This window comes from Aquarana catesbeiana, linkage group LG12 (genome assembly GCF_042186555.1).
Source record: "Aquarana catesbeiana isolate 2022-GZ linkage group LG12, ASM4218655v1, whole genome shotgun sequence".
Lineage (NCBI taxonomy): Eukaryota > Metazoa > Chordata > Amphibia > Anura > Ranidae > Aquarana > Aquarana catesbeiana.
In genome coordinates, this window is record NC_133335.1 from 38,804,291 (window position 1) to 38,829,752 (window position 25,462).

General features: G+C 43.9%; 1 protein-coding gene across 1 annotated transcript in view; it reads left to right on the forward strand.

The window, feature by feature from the left end:
• The window catches only part of GDAP1L1 (ganglioside induced differentiation associated protein 1 like 1), a 74,295-nt gene extending 56,465 nt beyond the window's left edge, over nt 1–17,830 (forward strand). The window contains exon 6 of the mRNA XM_073607608.1: nt 9,819–17,830. Coding sequence (XP_073463709.1) covers nt 9,819–10,162 — 344 coding nt within the window. The 3' untranslated portion in view covers nt 10,163–17,830. The remainder of the gene's footprint in view (nt 1–9,818) is intronic.
• The last annotated feature ends 7,632 nt before the right edge of the window (nt 17,831–25,462 follow it).

The window sequence follows — 25,462 nt, forward strand, 5'->3', positions numbered from 1 at the left end:
TTTTTACAATTTTTGACTTTTCAGAGTCAGTTAAATCTCTTTTTTGGCCTATTTTGCCTGAGAAAATGAAGCTGCCTAAATACCTTGATATAGGGCAGTGATGGCGAACCTTGGCACCCCAGATGTTTTGGAACTACATTTCCCATGATGCTCCACTACACTGCAGAGTGGATGAGCATCATGAGAAATGTATTTCCAAAACATCTGGGGTGCCAAGGTTTGCCATCACTGATATAGGGTATTGATCTCCTTAGACCACACCTTCCCTTCATTACACAAATATACATCACTTGATATGCTTAAATCCAATAAGCATTCAAGTTTATACCGCTTGGAGTTGAACAATATGCATAAAAATTATGATTTGGTCAAAAATACTCACTTGCCTAATAATTGTGCAATTATTATACTGATTTCTTCTTTACAAGGTTAGATAGGTTAGTGTTAGATTGTGGATATCTGTAGATGCAGGCATTTTAGTGTTAGGGTGGACTTTTACTTTAAGATTGTTGAGATCTCTCCTTCTCAATTTCAGCTTTAAGAATTGTGTCATCTCACTCCTTCCGCTGCATCCTCTGTCAGGTATAAAAAAAAATGAGAAATGAGATGTGGAAGCAGTCTAATAATGGTGGTGACATGAGTCAAAAACAGGCTATGAAACATTTATACAGCGGAAGGCACTTGTCAGACTGCACTTGTATCAGCACGCTGGTCTCCGTGTGTGTGTGTGTTTATATATATATATATATATATATATATATATATATATATATATATATATGTATACTTTGCTTTCACCTTCCCCTTTTTCTTTAATGCTTAGACAGAGAATTAATAATTAATGTGACCTTTACTGAATCCCATTGGGATCCAATCTCACATCTCCAATGCAATTTACTGTAATTAGCATAACGAGTACCCCTCTCCTGCCATCCATGCTGTCTTCACTCTGCTGTTGGAATAAGGAGGATTCTGCACTTAAATTAAAGAGTCAGCAGCCCAATATTAATGTCAGGTATACCCAGTAGATGAGATCACTCAGCCTGGGTTCTCAGCTCCACCTACCTTCTGTGGTTATTACAAGGATATTTTACCTACTTTTAGATTTTTCATTTATTTAAAGGATAACTTTAGTAAGGTCGGGAGGTCACCTACAGAAAAATTGAACCGCTGTCAGATTCATCATAAGGCATGATGTCAACAGGCCGGGGAAGGTAGATCTACCATGAATGGGTAAATATTTGGAAGATGCATAGCTCCCAACTGTCCCTGATTTCAAGGGACTGTCCCCGATTAGTCCCTCTATCCATTTTTCCTCCTCATTTCTCCCTCATTTTGCTCTGATCTATATTGTTGTATATAAAATGCACTTTTTATTTTTCAAAAAGTGTTCCCCAGTGCTAGACCTTTCATCCAATTTCTAAATTGCTGCATTTGTGAATTTCAAAAGCCAATATAAAGGAATAGTAGTGGTATAAAAAAAAAGGGATGTTGGTTTGCCTAATAATTTTGTTTGTATAATTCTCCTTGAAGGGGCGTGGCAGGGAGTGTGTCGTATGCCTACATACTATTGCTAATAGGTGTCCCCCGCTCCCATCTCAAAAAGTTGGGAGGTATGGAAGATGTGGTAGAAAATGGGCACAGAAGGAACAATCAGTCATATGCCAGCTTAATGAGAGATCCTCAGGGGCCAAAAGAAAACAACTGCATTGAAATGCTGGGCGTCAGGGTGCAGGGCATATCAGAGACAGAAGATTAGAAGTGGCTTCTTAAGCACATGCCTGGGATGCAGAGGTTTGCTGGGGCACTGAGAATGTGAGGATTCATAAACAATTTCCAGAATCTTGAAATGCCTTCACTTTCAAAGAAGTAATAAAGTGGTTTTAAACGTTCGATTTTTATTTATTTTTTAATAACAAACATACTTATCCGCTCTGTGCAAAGGTTGTGCACAGAGCAGCATCGATCCTCTTCTTCAGGGGTCCCCCGCTGGAGCTCCAGGCACCTCCTCTTCATCAGGTGCCCCCACGGAAAGCTGCTTTCCATGGGGGCACCCCTGCAGGCTTGCTCCCGAGTCCCGCTGCTGCATCCATTGACACAGACAGTGGGACTTGGCCCTCACAGCTTTGATTGACAGCAGCGGGAGCTAATTGCTCCTGCTACTATCAACCTGTCCAATGAGGAGAGTGACATCGGCAAAGCCACTGCGCTCGTCCACATCGTTGGATTGGATCGGGCCCAGGTAAGAAAAAGGGGGGTCTGGGGGGGAGCTGCAGCACCAAAGGTTTTTCACCTCAGTGCAGAGCTCCAGCCCCTTCACCAACAAATTAAAAGTCAGCAGCTACAAGTACTGTAGCTGCTGACTTTTACTATTAGGACACTTACCTGTCCAGGGATCCCAAAATGTCGGCACCCCAGCAAATTTATTCCAACAGCTCTCAGGTCCTTCTGCCGCCATACCTTGTAAGTGAAATCAGCAGTGAAGCCTTGCGGCTTCACAGCCGGTTCCCTACTGTTAATGCGCGAAGCGTGCTGCGCTTTGTGAGTGGCCCGGTAGTGGGGGAAGGAGGAGGGGGCTGAACTTCTGGGGGGACCTCGACGTGGCGAGGTCCCCTGGAAGTGGGGATGAGTACCTGTCAAAAACCGGTACCCGCTCCAGTCCCCCCCCCCGGTGCCAAATGTGGCAGCTGAGGGGGGGAGGAAGCAAACAAGCAGAGCTTCCCTTTTTTTGGTGGAGCTCCGCTTTAAGGCTTTACATCCACTTTAAGCTGGGTAGAATTTCATTTGTACAGAAGTCAGAACATTGATTTGACCCCACTAACCATGAGCAAATGTAATGTTCCAAAACTGATTGTTTTTTAAATTAAATTCTATTTGTGTGTACCTAGCATTAGTTGAAGACTATATCCTGGGGCACCAAGCCAACTTGCACATATGACTTCTTACCTCTGACTTTTTCTTTCCCTATGTTTTAGGACGTCTCCTTACATGGCCATAGTAAATATTGGTTTCTTTTACATTCAGCCTGTCTGATGTCTCGACTGTATTATAGCCACTCTCAACCAGGTTTCCTCAAGAGAATGCTAGGGGTTCCTTAAAGTGGAACTATACTCACCTTGACTCCAGCAATGCAACAACCTGGAGCTCCCCTCCGGCTGCTGACATCTTCTAGGTATAAAACGCTGGCCACTTTCGTGGGCTGGGCGGGGATGACGTCACTCCCATGCATGCACGGGAGTTCTGTCGGCTTCGGCACTGCCGAATTTCTACAGCGAGCTGCGTGTACACAACTCACTGTACAGGGACAAACAGGCAGGTAGCCAACTTTAATGCAGAAGAGAAAAAGCATGTTTCTTCTGCATTAAAAATCCTGCCTCTTCAAACATTTTTATTTATTACCTAAATTTCCACTTTAATCTGTAGATGACTGACCTCCATTTGATGGAGCCTGCTTAGTTCCAGGACCAATGTCACTTGGAAAAAGCAAAAGCATAACACCAATGATTTTTTTAGTTGTCTGTAAGGGTGGCATTCTGCCCATCACTGTACGGGGTGCTTTTTTCTACCGGCCACTGATGTGAGGAGCACTTTTCCCATTGAGCCCCGATAAATTGGTTTGATATTTGCCGCGTACACACGAGCGGACTTTACGGCAGACTTTTCGACGTACTTTACGACGGACGTTCTGAATGAACGGACTTGCCTACACACAATTCACCAAAGTCCGTCGAATTCGTACGTGATGACGTATGACCAGACTAAAACAAGGAAGTTCATAGCCAGTAGCCAATAGCTGCCCTAGCGTGGCTTTTTGTCCGTCGAACTAGCATACAGACAAGCGGACTTTTCGACCGGACTCCATTTCGACGGATTGATTTAAAACATGTTTCAAATCTAAGTCCGTCCAACTTTTGAGAAAACAAAGTTCGCTGGAGCCCACACACGATCGAATTGTCTGACGAAATTCAGTCCGCCGGGCAAAGTCTGCTGTAAAGTCCGCTTGTGTGTACGCGGCATAAGTTACATAGTTGGAAAGGTTGAATAAAGACAACAGTCCAACCTGTGTAGTTAAGTGCATGTAGAAGAACATTTCCCGTATCCCCGTATATTGTTTCCGTTAAGATGCACGTCCAAGAGTCTCTTAAAACTATCCACACTTTCTGCCGACACCACCAATTGTGGAAGAGAGTTCTGCCCGGACAGTGAAAAACATCCTATGCAGCTTAAGGTTAAACCGCTTCCCTTCCAGTCTTATCGTGTCGCCCCGTATTCTCTTACACACCCGGGGACTGAAAAGTTTCATACTTATGCTGGGATCACCGTTGAGATATTTGTATATTGCTATCAAATCTCCTCTCAAGCATCTCTTCTCCAGGGAGAATAAATTTAGCGCTTGTAGTCATTCCTCATAATTGAGGTCCTCCAGTCCCCATATTAATTTAGTTGCCCTTCTCTGGACTCTCTCCAGCTCCAGCACATCCTTCCTGAGGATTGGTGACCAGAACTGGATAGAATACTCCAGATGCAGCCGAACCAGAGTTTTATAAAGTGTGAGGATTATCGTTTTATCCCTGGAGTAGATTCCCTTTTTTCACCAAGATCTGAAACCTGAAAGTTTCTCTGCACTGCATAAACCTACATGTACAATCCAACAGAGCATTAAGTCCCAACCTCCCAATGCTTGCTGTGGCCAGGGGGAGGGCACACATGGGAAACCTGGAGCAGAGATCTTGTTGGCAGGGTTACAATGAGATAGCTCCATCATCTAAACAGGTTTGCTATACCACTTTGGGGTAAAGTGGTTGTAAGGGGTGAAGGTTTTTTTTTTTACTTTTGTGCATTCTATGCGCTAAGGTAAAAAACCTGTAGTGTGCAGTTCCCCCCTTCAGCAATCCATAATTACCCGAACCCTATCCAGGGATGTGCACGAGAGCAGGGTCTCTCTCTCTTCATTGGCTCCTGCTGCTGTCAGTGACAGCCAGTGAGGAGGGACAGAGCCACTCTCTATGTATTCCAAAGACACACAGAGGTGGATCAGGAATGAGCACGCATGAGTGCCCCCAGAGCAGAGCTTGCTATCGGGGCACTCAGCAAAGGGGAGGAGCCTGGAGATCCTGTGGGGGACCCGAGACGAGGCGGATCAGGGCCGCTCTGTGCAAAACCATTACACAGAGCAGATAACCTTGATGTGTTTATTAATTTAAGGGGAAAAATATCAAACCTTTAGAACCACTTTAAAACAGTTATAGTAAGAGAAGGTACATTCTTTGTGGTCCCTTCTGCTGGCCATTTTAACTTATTCTGCTCAGTATATCAGACATTACAGGACTGTAACCTATTCGGCAGATTTGTCCTTGTCAGACCTATCTATTACTCCTCCTTTCTATTTATATCTCGCATTCTCTCCTTGCCGTGTTATTATTCTGCAATCTCATCTTTACCCCGTCATCCACACATAGCAGAACTGCAGAATATGTTCATGTAAAGTAGCAAGTGTTCTGTAGGAGAATCCATATTCATGAAGATATCTTTTCTCCGGTGACATCACTGAGGCTGGTGGCATTTCAGCCACCCAGGAAGGATGGAGAACTGCAGAGGGCATTTATAAAACTTGCATTGGCTTAGTTTCCAACGGTCCCTTATTTCCAGGGAGAGGGCCAGGAATTGAAGAGCCATCTAAATGTAATATTGAATTTCATTACTCACACTAGTGTCCTTGGTCCTATCAATATTCAGTCTCACACCTTTTTATCTCTTTAAAATTCTGTACCATTACATGTTATACTTTGTGACTGTTTTTATTGCTAGAAAATGTTAAAGGAGATCTAAAGATCTGTTTTTAAAAAAAAAAAACAAACATGTCATTACTTACCTCCTCCGAGCAGTTGGTTTTGCACAGTGGCCCCCGATTCTCCTCTTCTGGGGTCCCTCAGCGGCGCTCCTGGCTCCTCCTCTTCTCGAGTACCCCATTGGAGAGCCGCTCCCCCTCGGGGCACTTGTGCGGGCGTGCTCCCGTGTCCTGCTGCTGCATATATTGGCACAGACAGCAGTACTCGGCCCAGTGTCATTAGATTTGATTGACAGCAGCAGGAGCCAATGGCTGCGCTGCTATCAATCTTTCCAATCAAGACCTTAGACACCAGCTGGAGCTGGAGCTGGTGTGCTCGTCCTCGTCGCTGGAAAGACCGGGTTCAGGTAAGTAAAAGGGGGGGCTCTGGGGGCTGCTGAGGGGGCATCACAGGAGGTTTTTTACCTTGTGCATATTAACCACTTAAACCCCGGACCATTTAGCTGGCCAAAGACCAGAGCACTTTTTGCGATTCGGCACTGCGTCGCTTTTACTGACAATTGCGCGGTCGTGCAAACAAAATTGACGTCCTTTTTTTCCCACAAATAGAGCTTTCTTTTGGTGGTATTTGATCACCTCTGCGGTTTTTATTTCTTGCGCTATAAACAAAAAAAGAGCCACAATTTTGAAAAAGACGCATTCTTTTTTACTTTTTGCTATAATAAATATCCCCAAAAAATATATTAAAAAAAACATTTTTTTTCCTCAGTTTAGGCCAATATGTATTCTTCTACATATTTTTGGTAAAAAAAAAACAGCAATAAGCGTTTATTGATTGATTTGCACAAAAGCTGTAGCGTTTACAAAATAGGGGATAGTTTTATGGCATTTTTATTAACAATTCTTTTTTTATTAGTAATGGCGGCGATCAGTGATTTTTATCGTGACATTATGGCGGACAGATTGGACACTTTTGGAGCGATTTTGGGACCATTCACATTTATACAGCGATCAGTGCAATTAAAAATGCATTGATTACTGTGTATATGTGACTGGCAGTGAAGGAGTTAACCACTAGGTGCGCAGTAGGGGTTAAGTGTGTCCTAGGGAGTGATTCTAACTGTGGGGGGGGGGAGGGGCTATGTGTGACACAACACTGATCACCGCTCCCGATCACAGGGAGCTGTGATCAGTGACACTGTCACTAGGCAGACCGGGGAAATGCTTGTTTACATTAGCATTTCCCCGTTCTTCCTCTCCATGAGACGATCGCGGGTATCCGCGGGACCCGCGATCACGATCACAAAGCTCCCGGCAGACGCATGTGCGCCCGCAAGCTGCCTCTTAAAGGGCAAGTACAGGTACGTGATTCTGCCCGTACATGCCCTTCTGCCGACGTATATCGTCGTGAGGCAGTCGGGAAGCGGTTAAGGTGAAAAACCTTGAGGGTTTACAACCCCTTTAAATATCCTATTATCTCAGTGAAAAGGCCTCTTCCTGCCCTCACACTGCAGTGGTATATGCTGGCAGAGCTGAGTAACAGCCACACCCCTCAGCACAGACTTGAACTGTAGAGAAGAATGGGGGCATGCCTGACCATTCATATTTAGACACCCTGTAACAGCAAAGTGGAGATACGGCTAAGAAAAAGAGGGATGCTAGTACAAAGTCTGACTTGCTTGAGGACAACTCTTGCAATGGGGACACCTGTGCTGGTGACAACTGTCCAAACAGAAGGTTCTCCTCACTTTGTGGAGAATTCTTTTCACTTCCTGCTGTGTCTCTAGGACAAGAAGTGAAGGGAAATATCCCCAATGCAAAAAAAAAACAACTTATAAAGTTTTAACCCTTACATGCTGAAAAACTGCAAAAAAATAACCCTTGCACCATAGAGTGCCTTGAAAAAGTATTCGTACCCCTTGAAAATGTTCACATTTTGTCATGTTACAACCAAAAATGTAAATGTATTTTATGTGATAGACCAACACAAAGTGGCACATAATTGTGAAGTGAAAGGAAACTTTTTTTACAAATAAATATCTGAAAAGTGTGGGGTGCATTTGTATTCAGCCCCCTTTACTCTGATACCCCTAACTAAAATCTAACTAAAATCTAGTGGATTCAATTGCCTTCAGAAGTCACCTAATTAGTAAATAGAGTCCACCTGTGAGTAATTCTCAGTACAGGCATACCCCACTTTTAAGTACACAATGGGGTTTATTTACTAAAGCTGGAAAGTGCAAAATCAGGCTCACTTCTGCATAGAAACCAATGAGCTTCCAGATTTTATTACCAAAGCTTACTTGAACAAGCTGGGGTTAGAAGCTCATTGGTTTCTATGCAGAAGTGAGCCTGATTTTGCACATTCCAGCTTTAGTAAATAAACCCCATTGTGTACTTAAAAGAAGGTATGCCTGTATAAATACAGCTGTTCTGTGAAGCCCTCAGAGGTTTGTTAGAGAATTGTTAGTGAACAAACAGCATAATGAAGGCCAAGGAACACACCAGAAAGGTCAGGGACAAAGTTGTCAAGAAGTTTAAAGCAGGGTTAGGTTATAAAAAAAATATCCCAAGCTTTGAACATCTCATGGAGCACTGTTCAATCCATCATCCGAAAATGGAAAGAGTATGGCACAACTGCAAACCTACCAGGACATGGCCGTCCACCTAAACTGACAGGCCGGGCAAGGAGAGCATTAATCAGAGAAGCAGCCCAGAGGTCCATGGTAACTCTGGAGGAGCTGCAGAGATCCACAGCTCAGGTGGGAGAATCTGTCCACAGGACAACTATTAGTCTTGAACTCCACAAATCTGGCTTTTATGGCAAGAAGAAAGCCATTGTTGCACATTACCCTGAATACACCATCTCCACCGTGAAACATGGTGGTGGCAGCATCATAATGTGGGGATGCTTTTCTTCAGCAGGCACAGGGAAAACCTGTTAGAGTCTACAAAAGACTTTAGCCTGGGGCGGACGTTTACCTTCCAGCAGGAACGACCAAAGACCCTAAACATACAGCCAGAGCTACAATGGAATGGTTTAGCTCAAAGCATATTCATGTGTTAGAATGGCCCAGACCTAAATCCATTTGAGAATCTGTGGCAAGACTTGAAAATTGCTGTTCACAGACGCTCTTCATCCAATCTAACAGAGCTTGAGTTATTTTGCAAAAAAAAATGGGCAAAAATGTCACTCTACATGTGCAAAGCTGGTAGAGACATCCCCAAAAAGACTTGCAGGGAAAGGTGGTTCTACAAAGTATTGGGGGGGGGGGGGGGGCTGAATACAAATGCACACCACACTTTTCACATATCTATTTGTAAAAAATTTGGAAAACCATTTATCATTTCCCTTCAACTTTACAATTGTGTGCCACTTTGTGTTTATGTGTCTATCACATAAAATAAATTTACGCTTTTGGTTGTAACATGACAAAATGTGGAAAATTTCAAGGCGTATGAATACTTTTGCAAGGAACTGTATATCCACTTTAACATGATTCAGCTATTCAAAAGGCATTAGGTGAAGTGGTTTGTGAGAGAAGAGAGGTGATGGTACTGATTGGATGTCCTGGCATGAAAGAGGAAATTGATTGTTACAAATATATATATCCAACCCGTTTTGGGATCATAAGACCAGGGCTTGGTATGCATTGATGAAAGTTAAGATGGGACGCAGGGGCTGATCGGTGGAGCAGATGAAATGGATAATATAGTGTATGCACATTCCACAGCAGCTAGTTTAGCAAGATGAAGTGTTTTGGGCTTCTTATATTGATGCGACCCTTGCATGCAGTGCCAACTGGGCAAGAGGTCCTAGAGCAGACCCACTGGCTGTATTAGATTTCCAGATAATCTGAAAAAACTTGGAAGTCTTCAGGCAAAGCTACTGTCTACAGTGTCTAGTTTAAGTTTTCACTAACCAAATCAAGTCTGCTTCCCTCCATAATTCATAAGGGAATGCCCACTCTGAAAGCGATGATTATGAACAATGAAAGCACATTAAAGCCACATATTTATTTTTTTGCAGGACGGAAGTGTGAGCTTTGGCTTTGTGGAAGCACATTCACTTTAGCCGACATACTTTTGGGAGCCACATTACATCGACTCAAGTTCCTTGGACTTTCTAAAAAACACTGGGAAGACGGGAGTAGACCAAATTTACAGTCCTACTTTGAAAGGATACAGAAGCGCTATGCATTCCGGAGAGTGCTTGGAGACATCCACACCACCCTGCTGTCCGCTGTCTTACCCAACGCCTTTCGACTGGTGAAGCGAAAACCGCCATCTTTCTTTGGGGCGTCTTTCCTCATGGGCTCGCTGGGTGGAATGGGATATTTTGCCTACTGGTATTTGAAGAAGAAGTACATCTGAAGACCGGAGGGTCATCTGTGCTATGTGCTAATATTAAGCCTAGTAAGAAAAACCCCAACAAAATGTCACCACAAAACAAGTATCCTTAATGCTAATGTAAACATTCCATTATAGAACACTTAGACCTTATATTGCAACAAAATACTGTTTGCAAATGTCTTTTGTAGGATCAAGCAAAAAAATGTAGACTGTTGCAAACTCCTTAAACTGCTGTATTTACCCCACAAGTTCTAATTTGCTGTGTTAGTCTGGCTATTTCCTGTGCTTGCTGGCGGCAGTCATTTTGTGAAATGAGACCGTTTTGTATCTAGGCCTCCCAGCCCTGGTGCTGTTTTTAAATGATGCAAGACTTCACCTCAGTTTCTTAGACTTATCTTCTAAAGGTAGATGACAGGCCTGGGGATAGGATGGATATTAGGCTACAGTACTGTTGCAAACCTCTACATTTGTAATAGTTGGTTACAGGCCCCTAGTACAGCGAAAGGAGGGACTGCTGCTGCCTAACTAACCAGGCAACAACTATTGGTGTTAGATTGTAGGGCAATGCTCCCCTTGGCCAATGCAGGGTCAGTTATCAGTAATATAGCCTAGTGTTAGGTTGCAGTAATATAGCCTAGGCCACCAGTGTTAGGTTGTAGTAATATAGCCTAGGCCACCAGTGTTAGTTTGTAGTATGTCCCCCTTGGCCTGGGCAGAGTCAATTAGCGGTACCATAGCCTAAGCGACTGGTGTTAGCATGCTCCCCTTAGGCTATGCAGGTTCAGTTAGTAGTGCTTTAGCTTAGGTCACTAGTGTAAGGTTGCAGTATGCTCCTCTTGGCTCATGCAGGGTTAGCAGCACTATATAGCCTAGGCTCCTCATGTTAGGTTGTAGCATTCTTCACTTTGTCTATACAGGGTCAGTTAGTGGTACTTCAGCCTAAGCCATTCATGTAAATTTTCAGTATGCCCCACTTGGCCTATGCAGAGTAGGCTAGCAGTACTATAGCTTAGGACACTAGTATTAGTTGAAGCATGCTCACCTTGGCCCATGCAGGGTCAGCTTATGATGCCACTAGTGTTATGGTTGTAGCACACTCCCTCTTTCCTATAGAGGGTCTCCAAACCGTAGGGGATGCGGCCCTTTGCTTGCCTTTATCTGGCCCTTGGGGTACTGTTTCACCAACTGATGCCGGTGATGGAGCATTATTCCCCCTACTGACAACATCCACAGGGCCCTATTCTTCTTATTGATATCAGCAATGGGCACTATTCCTCCCATTGAAATTAATAATGGGGCACTAATGCCGGGCATTTTTTACTCCCACTGTCCACAGTCTGGTCCCCCTAAAGCCTGAAAGACAGTAAACTGGACCTTTGCTTGGAAAGTTTGGAGACCCCTGATTTAGGGGTACTATAGCCTACATCACTAGCATTAGTTGTAGCATGCTCCCCTTGGCCTATACAGGGTTTGCTAATTATGTTAGGTTGTAGCACACTTCCACTTTCCTATACAGGGTCTCCAAACTGTGGCCTGGGGGCCAGATGTGGCCCTTTGCTTGCCTGTATCTGGCCCTTGGGGCACTATTCCACCAACAAACGCCAATGATGGAGCATCAGTCCCCCTACTGCCATCATCAATGGGGCACTATTCTTCTCATTGATATCAACAATGGGGCACTATTCCTCCCATTAAAACCAGTGATGGGGCACTGATGCCGGGGCATTTTCTTTCCCCACTGGCCACAGTCCAGCCTCCCTAAAGCCTTAAGGACAGTAAACTGGCCCTTTGCTTAGAAAGTTTGGAGACCCCTGACTTAGGAGTACTATAGCCTAGGTGACTAGTGTTGAGTTGAAGCATACCCCCTTTAGTCTAAGCATGGTCAGGTGGAGGTGCTATGCTTGTGCTATAAAACAAGATTCAGTGTGATGCTGGATTCTGCCAAGGGCCATCACCTTGTTCAGAGAGATTGCCCTTATTGGCCTCTGAGGCACTCCCTTTTGACACTGGAAATGGCCATTTGCAGAACCTAGTAACAGAGAAACTGAGGCTCACGGTGAAGGGTTTCCTGAATTGTAAAGTTGAGAGCAGGAATCCTATGCTGTATTGCTTTTAGCTGGTTTAAAGGGGCACTTTTACCTTGTCTTAGACCATGTAATGCCTCTGATTTTCCTGGGCAACAAACATACTCCAGAACACACAAAAAGACTGCAGTAGGCACGCACAGGGAACAGGCCCTCTTGATGCCTAATTAGCGGTGGTCACGCCACCACCTAGGAAAAAAAAAAACAACGAAATGACCAAAATAAAGCCATCGTCTTTGTAAACACACTTATTTTTTTAAGATTATCAAATAAGAGCACAGATTACAGTCCCTTCCATAAATTGCTGGAGACATAGGAATGAAACTGTGTTATCACTCTATTAATTTATTGTGTTTGATTGCAGTTTTGATTTTTTTTATTTTTTATTATTATTTCATTAAAAGGAATATTTTTAAATTCAGCTGTTTTTAGAATGTATAGGACTCGTGCACATCTTTTTTTAATGCCTGAAAAGAACTTGTTGCCCTTTGATGGATCGTGTGCATCTGTCTGTTGCCTGAGTATCATTGCCATATTTTTATTTCATTGTAGAGAGTGCTTGCAGCTCGGTAGGGGCACCTATATGCCAATAAGGCCCAAGAGAGTGTGCGGCTCATTCGCTGCGTGCTGATTGCCAGTAGAGATGGGGACATTTTTTTAAAATACGCTTTTTATGCATAAATATAGTGAAGTGAATGATAATGAGTTCAGGTGAAGATGATCTACAGTGGGGAAAATTATTATTTTATTTTGTAAGTTTGCCCACTTATGCCCCGTACACACGAACGGAAATTACGCCAGCAAAAGTCCAATGAGAGCTTTTGGTCTGAAAATGCGACCGTGTGTAATTCCATCAGACTTTTGCTGGCGGATTCCAGCCAGCAAAAGATTGAGAGCATGTTCTCAATTTTTCTGGTGGAAAAAGTTCCGATCAGAAATTCTGATCGTCTGTACCAATTCCAACGCGCAAAATTCCTAAGCATGCTCGGAAACAATTCGACACATGCTCGGAAGCATTGAATGTTGTACGTCACCGCGTTCTTGACGGTCGAAAGTTCAGCAAACTTTTGTGTGACCGTGTGTATGCAAGCCAAGCTGGAGCGGAATTCCGTCGGAAAAACCATCCAAGATTTTTCAGATGGAAATTCTGCTCGTGTGTATGGGGCATTACAAAGAAATGAAGGGTCTATGATTTTTATCGTAGGTGTACTTTAAATGATAGAGACAGACTATCAACCAAAAATACAGAAAAAAACACAGGATACAAATGTTATAAATTTAGTTGCAGTTCTGTGAGTAAAATAAATATTTGATGATCCCCTACTTACCAGCAATAATTCTGGCTCCCACAGTCTGGCTACAGTATGTGCTCATGTGGTACACAGATTAGTCCTGTCAATGTAAGAAGTTGCTCCTAACAACAACTCATTACGTGTATAAAAGACACCTGTCCACAGAATCTCTTTCTTCCATTCAAAGCTCACCATCATGGGCAAGACTAAAAAACTGTCAAAGGACGTCAGGGACAAGATTGTCGACCTGAACAAAGCTGGAATGGGCTACAAGACCATCAGCAAGAAGTTTGGTGAGAAGGAAACAACTGTTGGAGCAATTATTTGCAAATGGAAGAAATACAAAATAACCAGAAAAGTGAGGGATCAGCCCAGAACCACACGAGAGGAGCTTGTGAATGATCTCAAGGCAGTTAGGACCACAGTCACCAAACAAACCATTGGTAACACAATACACCGCCATGGCTTGAAATCCTGCATTGCCCGCAAGGTACCCCTCCTCAAGAAGGCACATATACAGGCCCATCTGAAGTTTGCCAATGAACATCTAAATGATTCAGGGAAGGATTGGGAGAAAATGTTGTGGTCAGATGAGACCAAAATTGAGCTCTTGGCATTAACTCGCCATGTTTGGAGGAAGAAAAATGCTGACTATGACCCTAAGAACACCATCCCTACAGTCAAGCACGGAGGTGTAAACTTTATGCTTTGGGGCTGTTTCACTGCTAAAAGTACAGGCTGACTTTGCAACATTTAGGGGACAATAGACGGGGCCATGTATTGAAAATCTTGGATGAGAACCTTCTTCCCTCAGCCAGAACACTCATGGATGGGTCTTCCAGCATGACAATGACCTAAAACATACCACCGAGGCAACAAAGGAGTGGCTTAAGGAGAAGCACATTAACCACTTGCCCACTGGGCACTTAAACCCCCTTCCTAGCCAGGCCAATTTTTAGCTTTCAGTGCTGTCACACTTTGAATGTCAATTACTTAGTCATGCAACACTGTACTGGTTATAGTCTACAAGCTATGGTGTCAATCACTGAAAATTGATCACACCTGCTGTACTCTCATTTTTTGAGACACTAACAAGCCAGGAAAGTACAAATAATCCCCCAAATTACCCCTTTTTGGAAAGTAGACATTCCAAAGTATTTAGTAAGAGGCATGGCGAGTTTTTTCACGTTGTAATTTTTTTTCCACAATTCTTTGCAAAATGAAGATTTTTTTTCACAAAATTGTCATATAACAGGTTATTTCTTTCACATGGCATATGCATACCACGAATTATACCCCAAAATACATTCTGCTACTCCTCCTGTGGTATGGCGATACCACATGTGTGAGACTTTTACACAGCTTGGCCACATAGAGAGGCCCAACATGCAGGGAGCACCATCAGGCGTGCGTTCTAGGGACATTAATTACACATATAATTTCCTGACACCCTCTTACACCATTGAAGGCACTGGAGCACCAGGACAATGGAAACGCCCACAAAATGACCCCATTTTGGAAAGAAAACACCCCAACATATATTCAAGTAGGCATAGTGAGTCTTTTGAACATGTCATTTTTTTCCACGTTTTTGGAAAATGTGGAAAGAAAATGAAAATGCATTTTTCTATGCATTTTTTACGGCACTGATGGGCGCTGATGAGGATTCACTGATAGGATGGCCCTGAAGAGCACTTACTGATGGGCACTGTATTGGCACTGCTGTGGCACAAATGTGGCACTGATGTGACACTGTTGGGGCACTCCTTGGCATTGAGGCACTCCTTGGCACTGATGTGGCATTCCTGGGCACTGCTCCGCACTCAAGCAGCCTCACGCTGCCGCTTCACCTTCCTCTCCTCACATGATTGGTGTGAGGGGAGAGAGAAAAACGGACATGATGTCGGTTTGTTGACAGTGATTGCTCTGTCCAATTGGACTGAGCGATCACGTGGTAAAGGGCCGCTGGGATTGGCCCTTTACACCGATCCATGACGCGCCGGGTCCCGAGAACCCGGCGGTCACGGACATTCCCGGGGGCATGATTTTGTGAGGACGTTATTGTATCCCAGGTGTCCCAGAGTTATCCGACTATGCTGTAGCCGTCATTTGGCTATAGTATGGCCCGGTCGGCAAGTGGTTAAGGATATGGAGTGGCCTAGCCAGTCTCCACACCCTTAATCCTATAGAAAATGTATTAAGGGAGCTGAAACTTCGAGTTGCCAAGCGACAGCCAAGAAACCTTAAGGATTTAGAGAAGATCTGTAAAGAAGAGTGGACTAAACACCCTGCTGAGATTTGTGCAAGCCTGGTAACCAACTACAAGAAACATCTTACCTCTGTGCTTGCCAACTAGGTTTCTCCACCAAATACTAAGTCATGTTTTGCTTGGGGATCAAATACTTAATTTTACTCACTGAACTGCAGCTCAATTTATAACATTTGTATTGTGTTTTTTCTTACAAAATCTGCAGAAGATCAAATAATTATTTTCCCCACTGCAAGTCAAGTCATGCTATAATGTGATCAAACCAAAACTGCTTAGAGCTGAACTCCGGGATAAGCAAGTGTTGGCGAAATACAAGAGGCATGTGTATTCTTACTTGAACCTTGGTACTTTACTTTGTGTGTTTATTCCAGATCTGTGCAGTGTTTCAGTGTGAACATCTGAACTTCCGGTAACTACATAGTTACATAGTAGAGGAGGTTGTAAAAAAGACACACGTTCATCCAGTTCAACCTGTGTGTGTACATTTATGTTAATAGTACAATTTATAACCCTGTATGTTGTGATCGTTAAGATACCCATCTAATAGTTTTGTGAAATTATTGATGCTCCCCGCTGAGACCACTGCTTGTGGAAGTGAATTCCACATCCTTATCGCTCTTACAGTAGAGAACTCGAGTCTTTTTAAATTCCCTTTTACTGAAAAGTTTGTTCCCTATGCTAGGGTCACCAGTACGGTATTTATGCATTGATATCATATGCCATCTCAAGCGTCTCTTCTCCAGAGAGAATAAGTTCAATGCTTGTAGACTTTCCCCATAGCTGAGATCCTCCAGTCCCTTTATTAGCTTTGTTGCCCTTCTCTGGACTCTCTCCAGTTCCAGCACATCCTTCCTGAGGACTGGTGCCCAGAACTGTACAGCATACTCCAGGTGCGGCCAGACCAGAGTCTTGTAGAGTGGGAGAATTATTGTTTTATCTCTGGAGTTGATCCCCTTTTTAATGCATGCCAACATTCTGTTGGCTTTGCTTGCAGCAGTTTGGCATTGCAATCCATTGCTGAGCCTATCATCTACTAGGACCCCGAGGTCCTTTTCCATACTAGATTCCCCCAGAGGTTCTCCCCCTAGCGAGTAAATTGCATTCAGATTTTTGGCACCCAAATGCATTACTTTACATTTTTCTACATTAAACCACATTTGCCACGTAGTTGCCCACCCCATTAATTTGTTTAGGTCTTCATGTAGGCTAATCCACATCCTACGTAGACATTATTGCCTGCTTAAATTTGTATCATCTGCAAATACTGAGATTGAGCTGTTTATCCCATCCTCCAGATCGTTTATGAAAAAATTAAAAAGAATTGGTCCCAGGACAGAACCCTGGGGGACCCCACTTTCCACACCGGACCATTCAGAGTACTCTCCATTTATCACTACCCTTTTGACTCGCCTCTGTAACCAGTAATGAAGACCGCTCACTGCTGTTCGCTCTCCTTGTGCAAGGTGACCGATCTTGTCTCCGCCCCCTCCTATAGTTTTTTACAGGCAGCCTGTAGTGGGTGGAGCCTGCTGGCCCTTCCTACAGCTCTGCTATCTCTATAGGCTACGTACAGCACAGTCATAATTTCACTGCTATTCTTAAAAGGTAATATCTGGTATTGTGGACACATTTGGTGCACACAAAGCGGATTTAGATCCTTTGTGGCTATTAAATAATATATTTATATAAAAGTTTGTATGTCCGAAGTTCAGCTATAATAAGACTTTTGATCAGCATTCTTCAGCTCCACATGCCCAGGCTGGACCCTGCATCAGTTCTAAAGGAGTCAATTACCAGAATAAGCTGAAGTCCCAGCCTCAATGGCCGCAGCCAATGTGCCACACACTGACCGTACTGCTGCACTAATATGGTTATCACTTAGAGAAGGACATTTCTAGGTTACATTACCTCTGAAAGTCAGTGTTGTCTGTTTGTGTCCATTGCCATGATTAACCTCACAGGGTTTAAAACTTTCTTGTGCCTTTTGTATGTTGGAAAGAGCAATTTCACTTCAACAAGAAAGTATTATGGATCTTCAATAAACTGTTGGTGGGAAAATGGTAGAATTTTATTTCACAAATTTGATCTGTTCTTTACATACTTCAGCAAGGACTGCAGCACCTCCAAATGTATGGCTTGGGAAGAAGGAGTGGTTCTGTGTAAAATAGGCTGACAGTAGTAACCTACAGCGACCAATCAGGATCCTTCGTTCCTGCTCCAAACAGATGAATGGCAAAATCCAGGTTATTGCAGTTTGCATAGATATTTTGCATTGCTCTTGTGATGTCCTACGAAACTGTTGCATACACATTGTAAAAAGGCCACCGTTGATTGAAGTTGCCCCTGAAAATAGGTACCAATAAGAGGGCTAGCATAATCACTATGTGCATGCCTTGGTAAGTTTCAGTGCCATTCAAAATGCATGTAACTTACATTGCCATATGTTCCCCCAAAGCACAGATGCAAACTGAGCCTAAATGTTTACTGGGCTTCTGGTAAAACTAGACCCAGAGTGTATGGTATACTTTTATTTGTGTGGTAGAACTTAAGATTGTACACTTCTATAGCCAGGCAATGACTGATGCAAACAGTCTGAAGTGCTGCTTCAACATGGAACTTCACCTAAAAAGGGGACTTCCACTTTTCCTTTACCTCCTTTCTAACAAACACCCACCATCGCCACCCAAGTAGATTTTTTTTTTCGTGGAGCATGTACCTATTTCTGACAGGCACCAGCTCCACTTCCACTTGGATTGCCTAGGGAATCTGACCGAAATCCCCCCCCCCCCCCTTCCATCTCCTGGGACATGTCACACGGCCACGGGTCCATTAAAAAAGTGCAGTGCTACTGGCTCATGCGCAGTTGGAAGCCAGCTGTGAAGCACCAGGAAGTCACAGCCGGCTTCCCACTTCCAAGATGGCGGTGCTGGGGACCCATGGACCAGCAAAGAACTGGCCCTGGTGAAGACACTGAAGGACAGGTAAATGTCTGTTTATTAAAAGTCAGCAGCTACAGTATTTGTGTCTGCTGGCTTTCTGCCTTTAGATTTTTTTTCCAGGGCATGGACGTCACGCCTAGGCGAGTAACGTGCGCTTTGCCCACTATGTCTCCTGTACTTCACATATCCCTGGAGGCATAGTCCTTCGTTGAGAAAGGAGGAGATGCCGGCTGAACCCGGAATAGCTGGCAGCTTCCTGTTGATGTAATGCAAGAAGATGGTGGTGCAGGACCAAGAGGGAGGCAGAAGGGAAGAGGTTCTCAGCAGGATAACGTTGGGTGGGTGAGTATCCTAACTGTGCAGGACCCACAACCAGGCAGGGGTGAAAAAATAGGGCGGCACAGTAGTGTAGTGGATAGCACTTTCTCCTAGCAGTAAAAGAGGGTTGCAGGTTCAAATCCCAACCACAACACTACCTGCCTGGAGTTTGCATGTTCTCCCTGTGCCTGCGTGGGTTTCCTCCGGGTACTCCGGCTTCCTCCCACACTCCAAAGACATGCTGGTAGGTTAATTGGCTTCTGTCTAAATTGGCCCTAGTATGTATGAATGTGAGTTAGGGACCTTAGATTGTAAGCTTCTTGAGGGTAGGGACCGATGTGAATGTACAATGTATATGTAAAGCGCTGCGTAAATTGACGGCGCTATATAAGTACCTGAAATAAATAAATAAATATTAAAAAAATGGAGGGGGGGCTGGGTGAAGATCAGGTTGAAGTTCTCTCAATACAGAAGAAAAAAAAATCTGCAGTGATAAGGAAATAGTTGAAACAGAACCATACACTGGGGAACAAAGGATGCATAGCTCCTGAAATTATGCCTGCAAGTTACATGAATGAGCACAAGTTAGTTCCTATCATATTAATCCTATCATATTACAATAGGGACACTGGTGGGTAGATGATGACTTGACAGATACAGAGAAGCTGAAGCCAGAGTTGGCCTTAAACGTTTTCCAACTTTTATTTATTAGCCCCCAAGGCCAACATCCCGGAGTCATCGTCTTTTCCCTGCTGCTTTTTTTCAATTAAAATAAACATATCTATACTCACCTGCTTTGTGCAATGCTGTTGCACAGAGCAGCACCAATATTCTTCTACTGGGCTCCCCCGCCAGCGCTGTAGGCCCCTCCTCTACAGCGAGTGCCCCCACAGAAAGCCGCTTTCCATGGGGACAACCGTGCTCTCTCCCGAGTCCCGCTGTCCATTGACAGAGACAGCGGGACTCAGCCCCACTCCCACGGCCGATTCACAGATTTTGATTGACAGGCTCCCGCTAAATGGCTCCCACTGCTATCAATTAGTCCAATGAGGAGGAAGACAGTGGCGGGAGCCGCTGCACTCGTACACATCACTGGATTGGATCGGGTTCAGGTAAGAAAAAGGGGGGAGGGGGAGCTGCAGCACAGGGGGTTTTTCACCTCAATGGAAGTTGGAAATGTATATGTACTGTATGTTACCCATCATCTTCTATGTTGTTATAGATTATATCAATCACATTTACATTTATATTATATTGTGTTTTGGTGTAGCCCTGATGAAGGGGGAGTTTCCTCTGGCCCCTGAAACATGTAGGGATGTTTTTTGTAAACCAACACATTCATTTTGACTTATTATTTGGTCTGGTGCTCCTTCAATTGGTGCATGTTTTCTATATGCAATAACCATGACAGACAAAAAAAAAAACTGGGCTTTAACTTTAAACCAATTTAAAAAAAAAAATGGAGGTAAGCACAGAGGCAGCAAGTATGGTAAATGAATGATTAGTTGCTGTAAATGCTCAAAAGGTTTTGGCTTTGAATTGGTAGTCAAGTCCAACTAAATCTGCTAGTGCATCTAACACTGTCCAAAGGGGTCTCCATTGCTCCTCCAGTGGATTTGAGACTCCCTAACACAGGAAGTTAATGGTCATGTCACCAGGTGGAAATAAAAGAAAAAAGACTAAAATTAAAGTAGTTGTAAAGGCTGAAGTTTTTTTTATTTTTTATTTACGCATTCTCTGAATTAACCACTTGCCAACCGCCGAACTACATCCTTACTTCGAGGACGGATATTATTGTTATGGCAGCAGACAGCTGCCATAACTCCGGTATCCTCGCGTTCAGCCGGCGGTCGGCTACAAGATAAAAGTGGTCTCTGCGGCAGATTCGGCGCGAGATCACTTTTATCGGCGGCGGGAGAGGGCCCCCCCCTCCCGCCGCGCTCCGGTGCCCTCCGCCGCTTACCGGAGCCGTCGGCAGCAGTGGAGGCGATCCGGTCCTTTCGGTGGCTGTGCATGGAGACAAGCGAGGGGGAGATGGCCCCCACCAACTCCATGACACTGCAAGGCAGAAGCGACGTCAAAACGTCACTTCCGCCCATAGCTCTTAAAGGGCCATTTTTAAAAATAATTTTTTTTAAATGACAATTTTTTTTTTTTTCCTGCATTTTAGTGTAAATATGGTCTTTTTGACCCCAGATCTCATATTTAAGAGGTCCTGTCATGCTTTTTTTCTATTACAAGGGATGTTTACATTCCTTGTAAGAGGAATAAAAGTGACACCATTTTTTAAAAAAAAACATTAGAAAATTAAAAAGAAGAAAAAAAAAAAAAAATTTTTTAAACACGCCCCGTCCCGCTGAGCTCACGTGCAGAAGCGAATGCATACATCAGTAGCGCCCCATATGAAAACGGTGTTCAAACCACACATATGAGGCATCGCCGCCATCGTAGAGCGAGAGCAATAATTCTAGCCCTAGACCTCCTCTGGAACTCAAAACATACAACCCGTACAATTTTTTAAACGTCCCCTATGAAGATTTTTGAGGGTAAAAGTTTGTTGCCATTCCACGAGCGAGCGCAATTTTGAAGCGTGACATGTTGGGTATCAATTTACTCGGCGTAACATCATCTTTCACAATATAAAAAAATAATGGGCTAACTTTACTGTTGTCTTATTTTTTTAATTCAAAAAAGTATATTTTTTCCAAAAAAAGTGCGCTTGTAAGACCGCTGCGCCAATACGGTGTGACAGAAAGTATTGCAACGACCGCCATTTTATTCTCTAATAATGTTTGGGGGTTCTAAATAATTTTCTAGCAAAAGAAAAACTATTTTTAACTTGTAAACAACACATCTAAAAAAGAGGCTCGGTCCTTAAGTGGTTAAAGCGGTAGTAAAGCCTGCTTTGTTATTTTTATCTACAGGTAAGGTTTACCTGTAGTTAAAATGAATATCTCCTAAACGTGCACAGTTTAGGAGATATTCACCCTGCATGCAGCCAGTGACATTACTGGCGCATGCACTCTGAAGGTCTGGCATACCATGGCGGAACTGAGGACTCCCATGCGCATGCGCGGGTGTGATGTCATTACGGTTCCGGCCACACAGTCGAAGAGCACGAACCCGGAAGAAAGACAGGGGAAAGATGTCAGCTCTCTCAGCGGTGACCAGGCGCCCTGGGAGGGTTTCGTTCTAAGACAGCCTTTCATGACCTTTTCAACACAGAGGAACCCATAAAATAAATTTCCGATCCCAGAAAACCCCTTCTAAAAATGACTAGATCTACAACTCTTGATACATTAGTGTGATGGTCAGTGGGAAGAATGCTCCTTACACTTGTGGTCATTGGGAAGAATTACCCCCTTAAAGATAGTTAAAAAGATCAATGGTATCAGTGAGAACCAATCTGAGAGGTAGAAAATTACTCATTGCTCAAGGAACCCCTAGCAACCTTTGGAGGAACCCTAGGGTTCTATGGAAACCCTGTTCTAAGGTATTTCATAATGTGCTAGTAATCGATGCATACTAGCACATTATACAATTGCCTTACCCGGTGTTTTTTTTGTTTTTTTTTTAAGCCACGATTTAAGTGGTTTGCAACCACTTTAAGGTTAAAAACCTTCTATTGTCAGCCCCCCCCCCCCTCTCAAAATTCTTACCCGAGCCCGATCTTGAACCAGCACTGTGCCCGAGAACAGTGGTGCTGCTCTCTCTCTCCCTCATCACTGGACGCCATTGGAATAGGGGGCGGCGCTGAGCCTTACTCTGTGTGTGTCTATAGACAAACAGTCCAGCACGGGATCGAGCCCACACGTATGCCACAACAGAAAGTGGTGGCACACTGAAAAGAGGAGGGGCCCGGAGCGACAGCTGGGGACCCGAGAAGAGGAGGATCGGGGCTGCTCTGTGCAAAACCATGGCACAGAGCAGGCAAGTATGACATGTTTGTTGTTATTTAACTCCTTGGCGCTGGCTCCCAACGGCCCTTTAAGGGGTTTGGCATTCTGGGAGGCGGGGTGGGGCTTGTGACTGCCGTGATTGGCTGTCACATGATCAGAAAACTCCTGATCCTAAGAGGCGATCGGGAGCTTTTTATGAGCTACCGGTCACTGTGCTGGGAGCGTGCAGGGTGCACGCTCTCGGCACAGCTCTATTGGCGCTAATGCACGCAAATATGCGGCCCCTCAGCACCAAAGCCCATCCCCCGAGAGGCCGCATATTTGCGTGTGGTCAGCGCCTAGGGATTTAAAAAAAAAAAAAAAAGTTTATATCATTTTTTTGGCTAGGTTCACACTATTGCGATGTCTGTGTTTTTCGCACCGCTTTGCTGTGCAGATCACATGCGATGTCAGTGCGACGCAAATTCAGCCATACAGAATGCATGGCTGAATTCGCATCGCCTTCAGACCAAAATGGTGCAGGACCCTTTTTTCGGTCCGCACTGGAGTTGGATTGGATGGGTGTTCACACCTATGTGATCCGATTCCTTCACCATTTCACAGTTTGAACTGCGATCTGCAAACCGATTTGGAGGTGCCATTACCTTTGTATTGACACCCGCAGCAGTTCGCATAGGGCCGTGTGAACGGCCAGCGAGAGACATGCGATGCGGGAACCCGCACAGGAATCGCGCTGCTTCCCGCATCGCATGTGTGCGAACCAAGCCTTATCGCAGCCACCACGTTTAAGGATTGGTAAGCTGCAAAATATTGCAATTTTCTTTCGGGTTTAATACCCACTAAACTAGACTGACAGGAATACAAATCCTTTGGCAGGTAAACCAGTTCCTGTATATGTATGGCATATGTGTATTGAGCCATTTACTTGGCCACATTAAATAAAACAAACCTCACGAAGAACACGTACCCTTTTAAAATTCTTGATGTATAGAAGTAGATGTCATGCCAAGGATTTATTTATTGAACAAACCCAAGCACATGCTAAACATCCGATACTGCATTATTCATAGGAATAAAACAAATCCTTGTGTAATATTTCACCAGATAACAGAGATTTGACACCATTGGATGACCTTCAATAAATTCCAGAATCTGTTACATTGCACCATTTGTGCCATTTATATTTCTGCTAATGATTCATTTCAGTTCTCCTTAGAGAGGACACACAGCTGCTCCCTGGATATAGCTGAATCTACTCATCAACAGCACATCTTATCTGCCTTATAATGATACTTTTCTATAAAAAGAAGAATTCATTTCACTTATGTTACAGGAACCAAGCTACATTATATTACCAAAAGTATTGGGACACCTGCCTTTACACACACATGAACTTTAATGGCATCCCAGTCTTAGTCCGTAGGGTCCAATATTGAGTTGGCCCACCCTTTTGCAGGGATGAATTAGAGAGGAGACTGTGAGCCAGGCCTTCTCATCCAACAACAGTGCCTGACCTCACAAATGCGCTTCTGGAAGAATGGTCAAACATTCCCATAGACACACTCCTAAACCTTGTGGACAGCCTTCCCAGAAGAGTTGAAGCTGTTATAGCTGCAAAGGGTGGGCCAACTCACTATTGAACCCTACGGACTAAGACTGGGATGCCATTAAAGTCCATGTGTGTGTAAAGGCAGGTGTTATAATACTTTTGGTAATATAATGTAGCTTGGTTCCTGTAACATAAGTGAAATGAATTCTTCTTTTTATAGGGTGGGCCAACTCACTATTGAACCCTACGGACTAAGACTGGGATGCCATTAACCACTTCACATCCCGCCCATTGTCATATAACGTCCGCAGATGGTATCTCCCATGTTGGGCAGGCATCATATGAAGTCCTCGATTTCCCAGAGGTACAGGGGACGTGTGCGCGCTCCCGCCACGTCACCAAGGAGCCGATGCACATGCGCGGCGATCACACGTGACATAGCAGGAACGTGGATCTGTGTGTGTAAACACACAGATCCACATCCTGTCAGGGGAGAGGAGGCAGATCGTGTGTTCCTAATATATAGGAACACCGATCGGTCTCCTCCCCTAAGTCAGTCCGATCCCCCCACAGTTAGAATCACTCCCTAGGTAACACGTTTAACCCCTTGATCGCCCCCCCTAGTGTTAACTCCTTCCCTGCCAGTGACATTTATACCGTAATCAGTGCATATTTATAGCACCGATCGCTGCATAAATGTCAATAGTCCCAAAATATTGTCAAAAGTGTCCGATCTGTCTACCGCAATGTCACAGTCACGATAAAAATTGCAGATCACCGCCATTACTAGTAAAAAAAAATGCCATAAATCAATAATCTATTTTGTAGGCACTATAACTTTTGTGCAAATCAATCGATATACACTTATTGCGATTTTTTTTACCAAAAGTATGTAGAAGAATACATATCGGCCTAAACTGAGGAAACATTTTTTTTAAATTTGGGATATTTATTATAGCATAAAGTAAAAA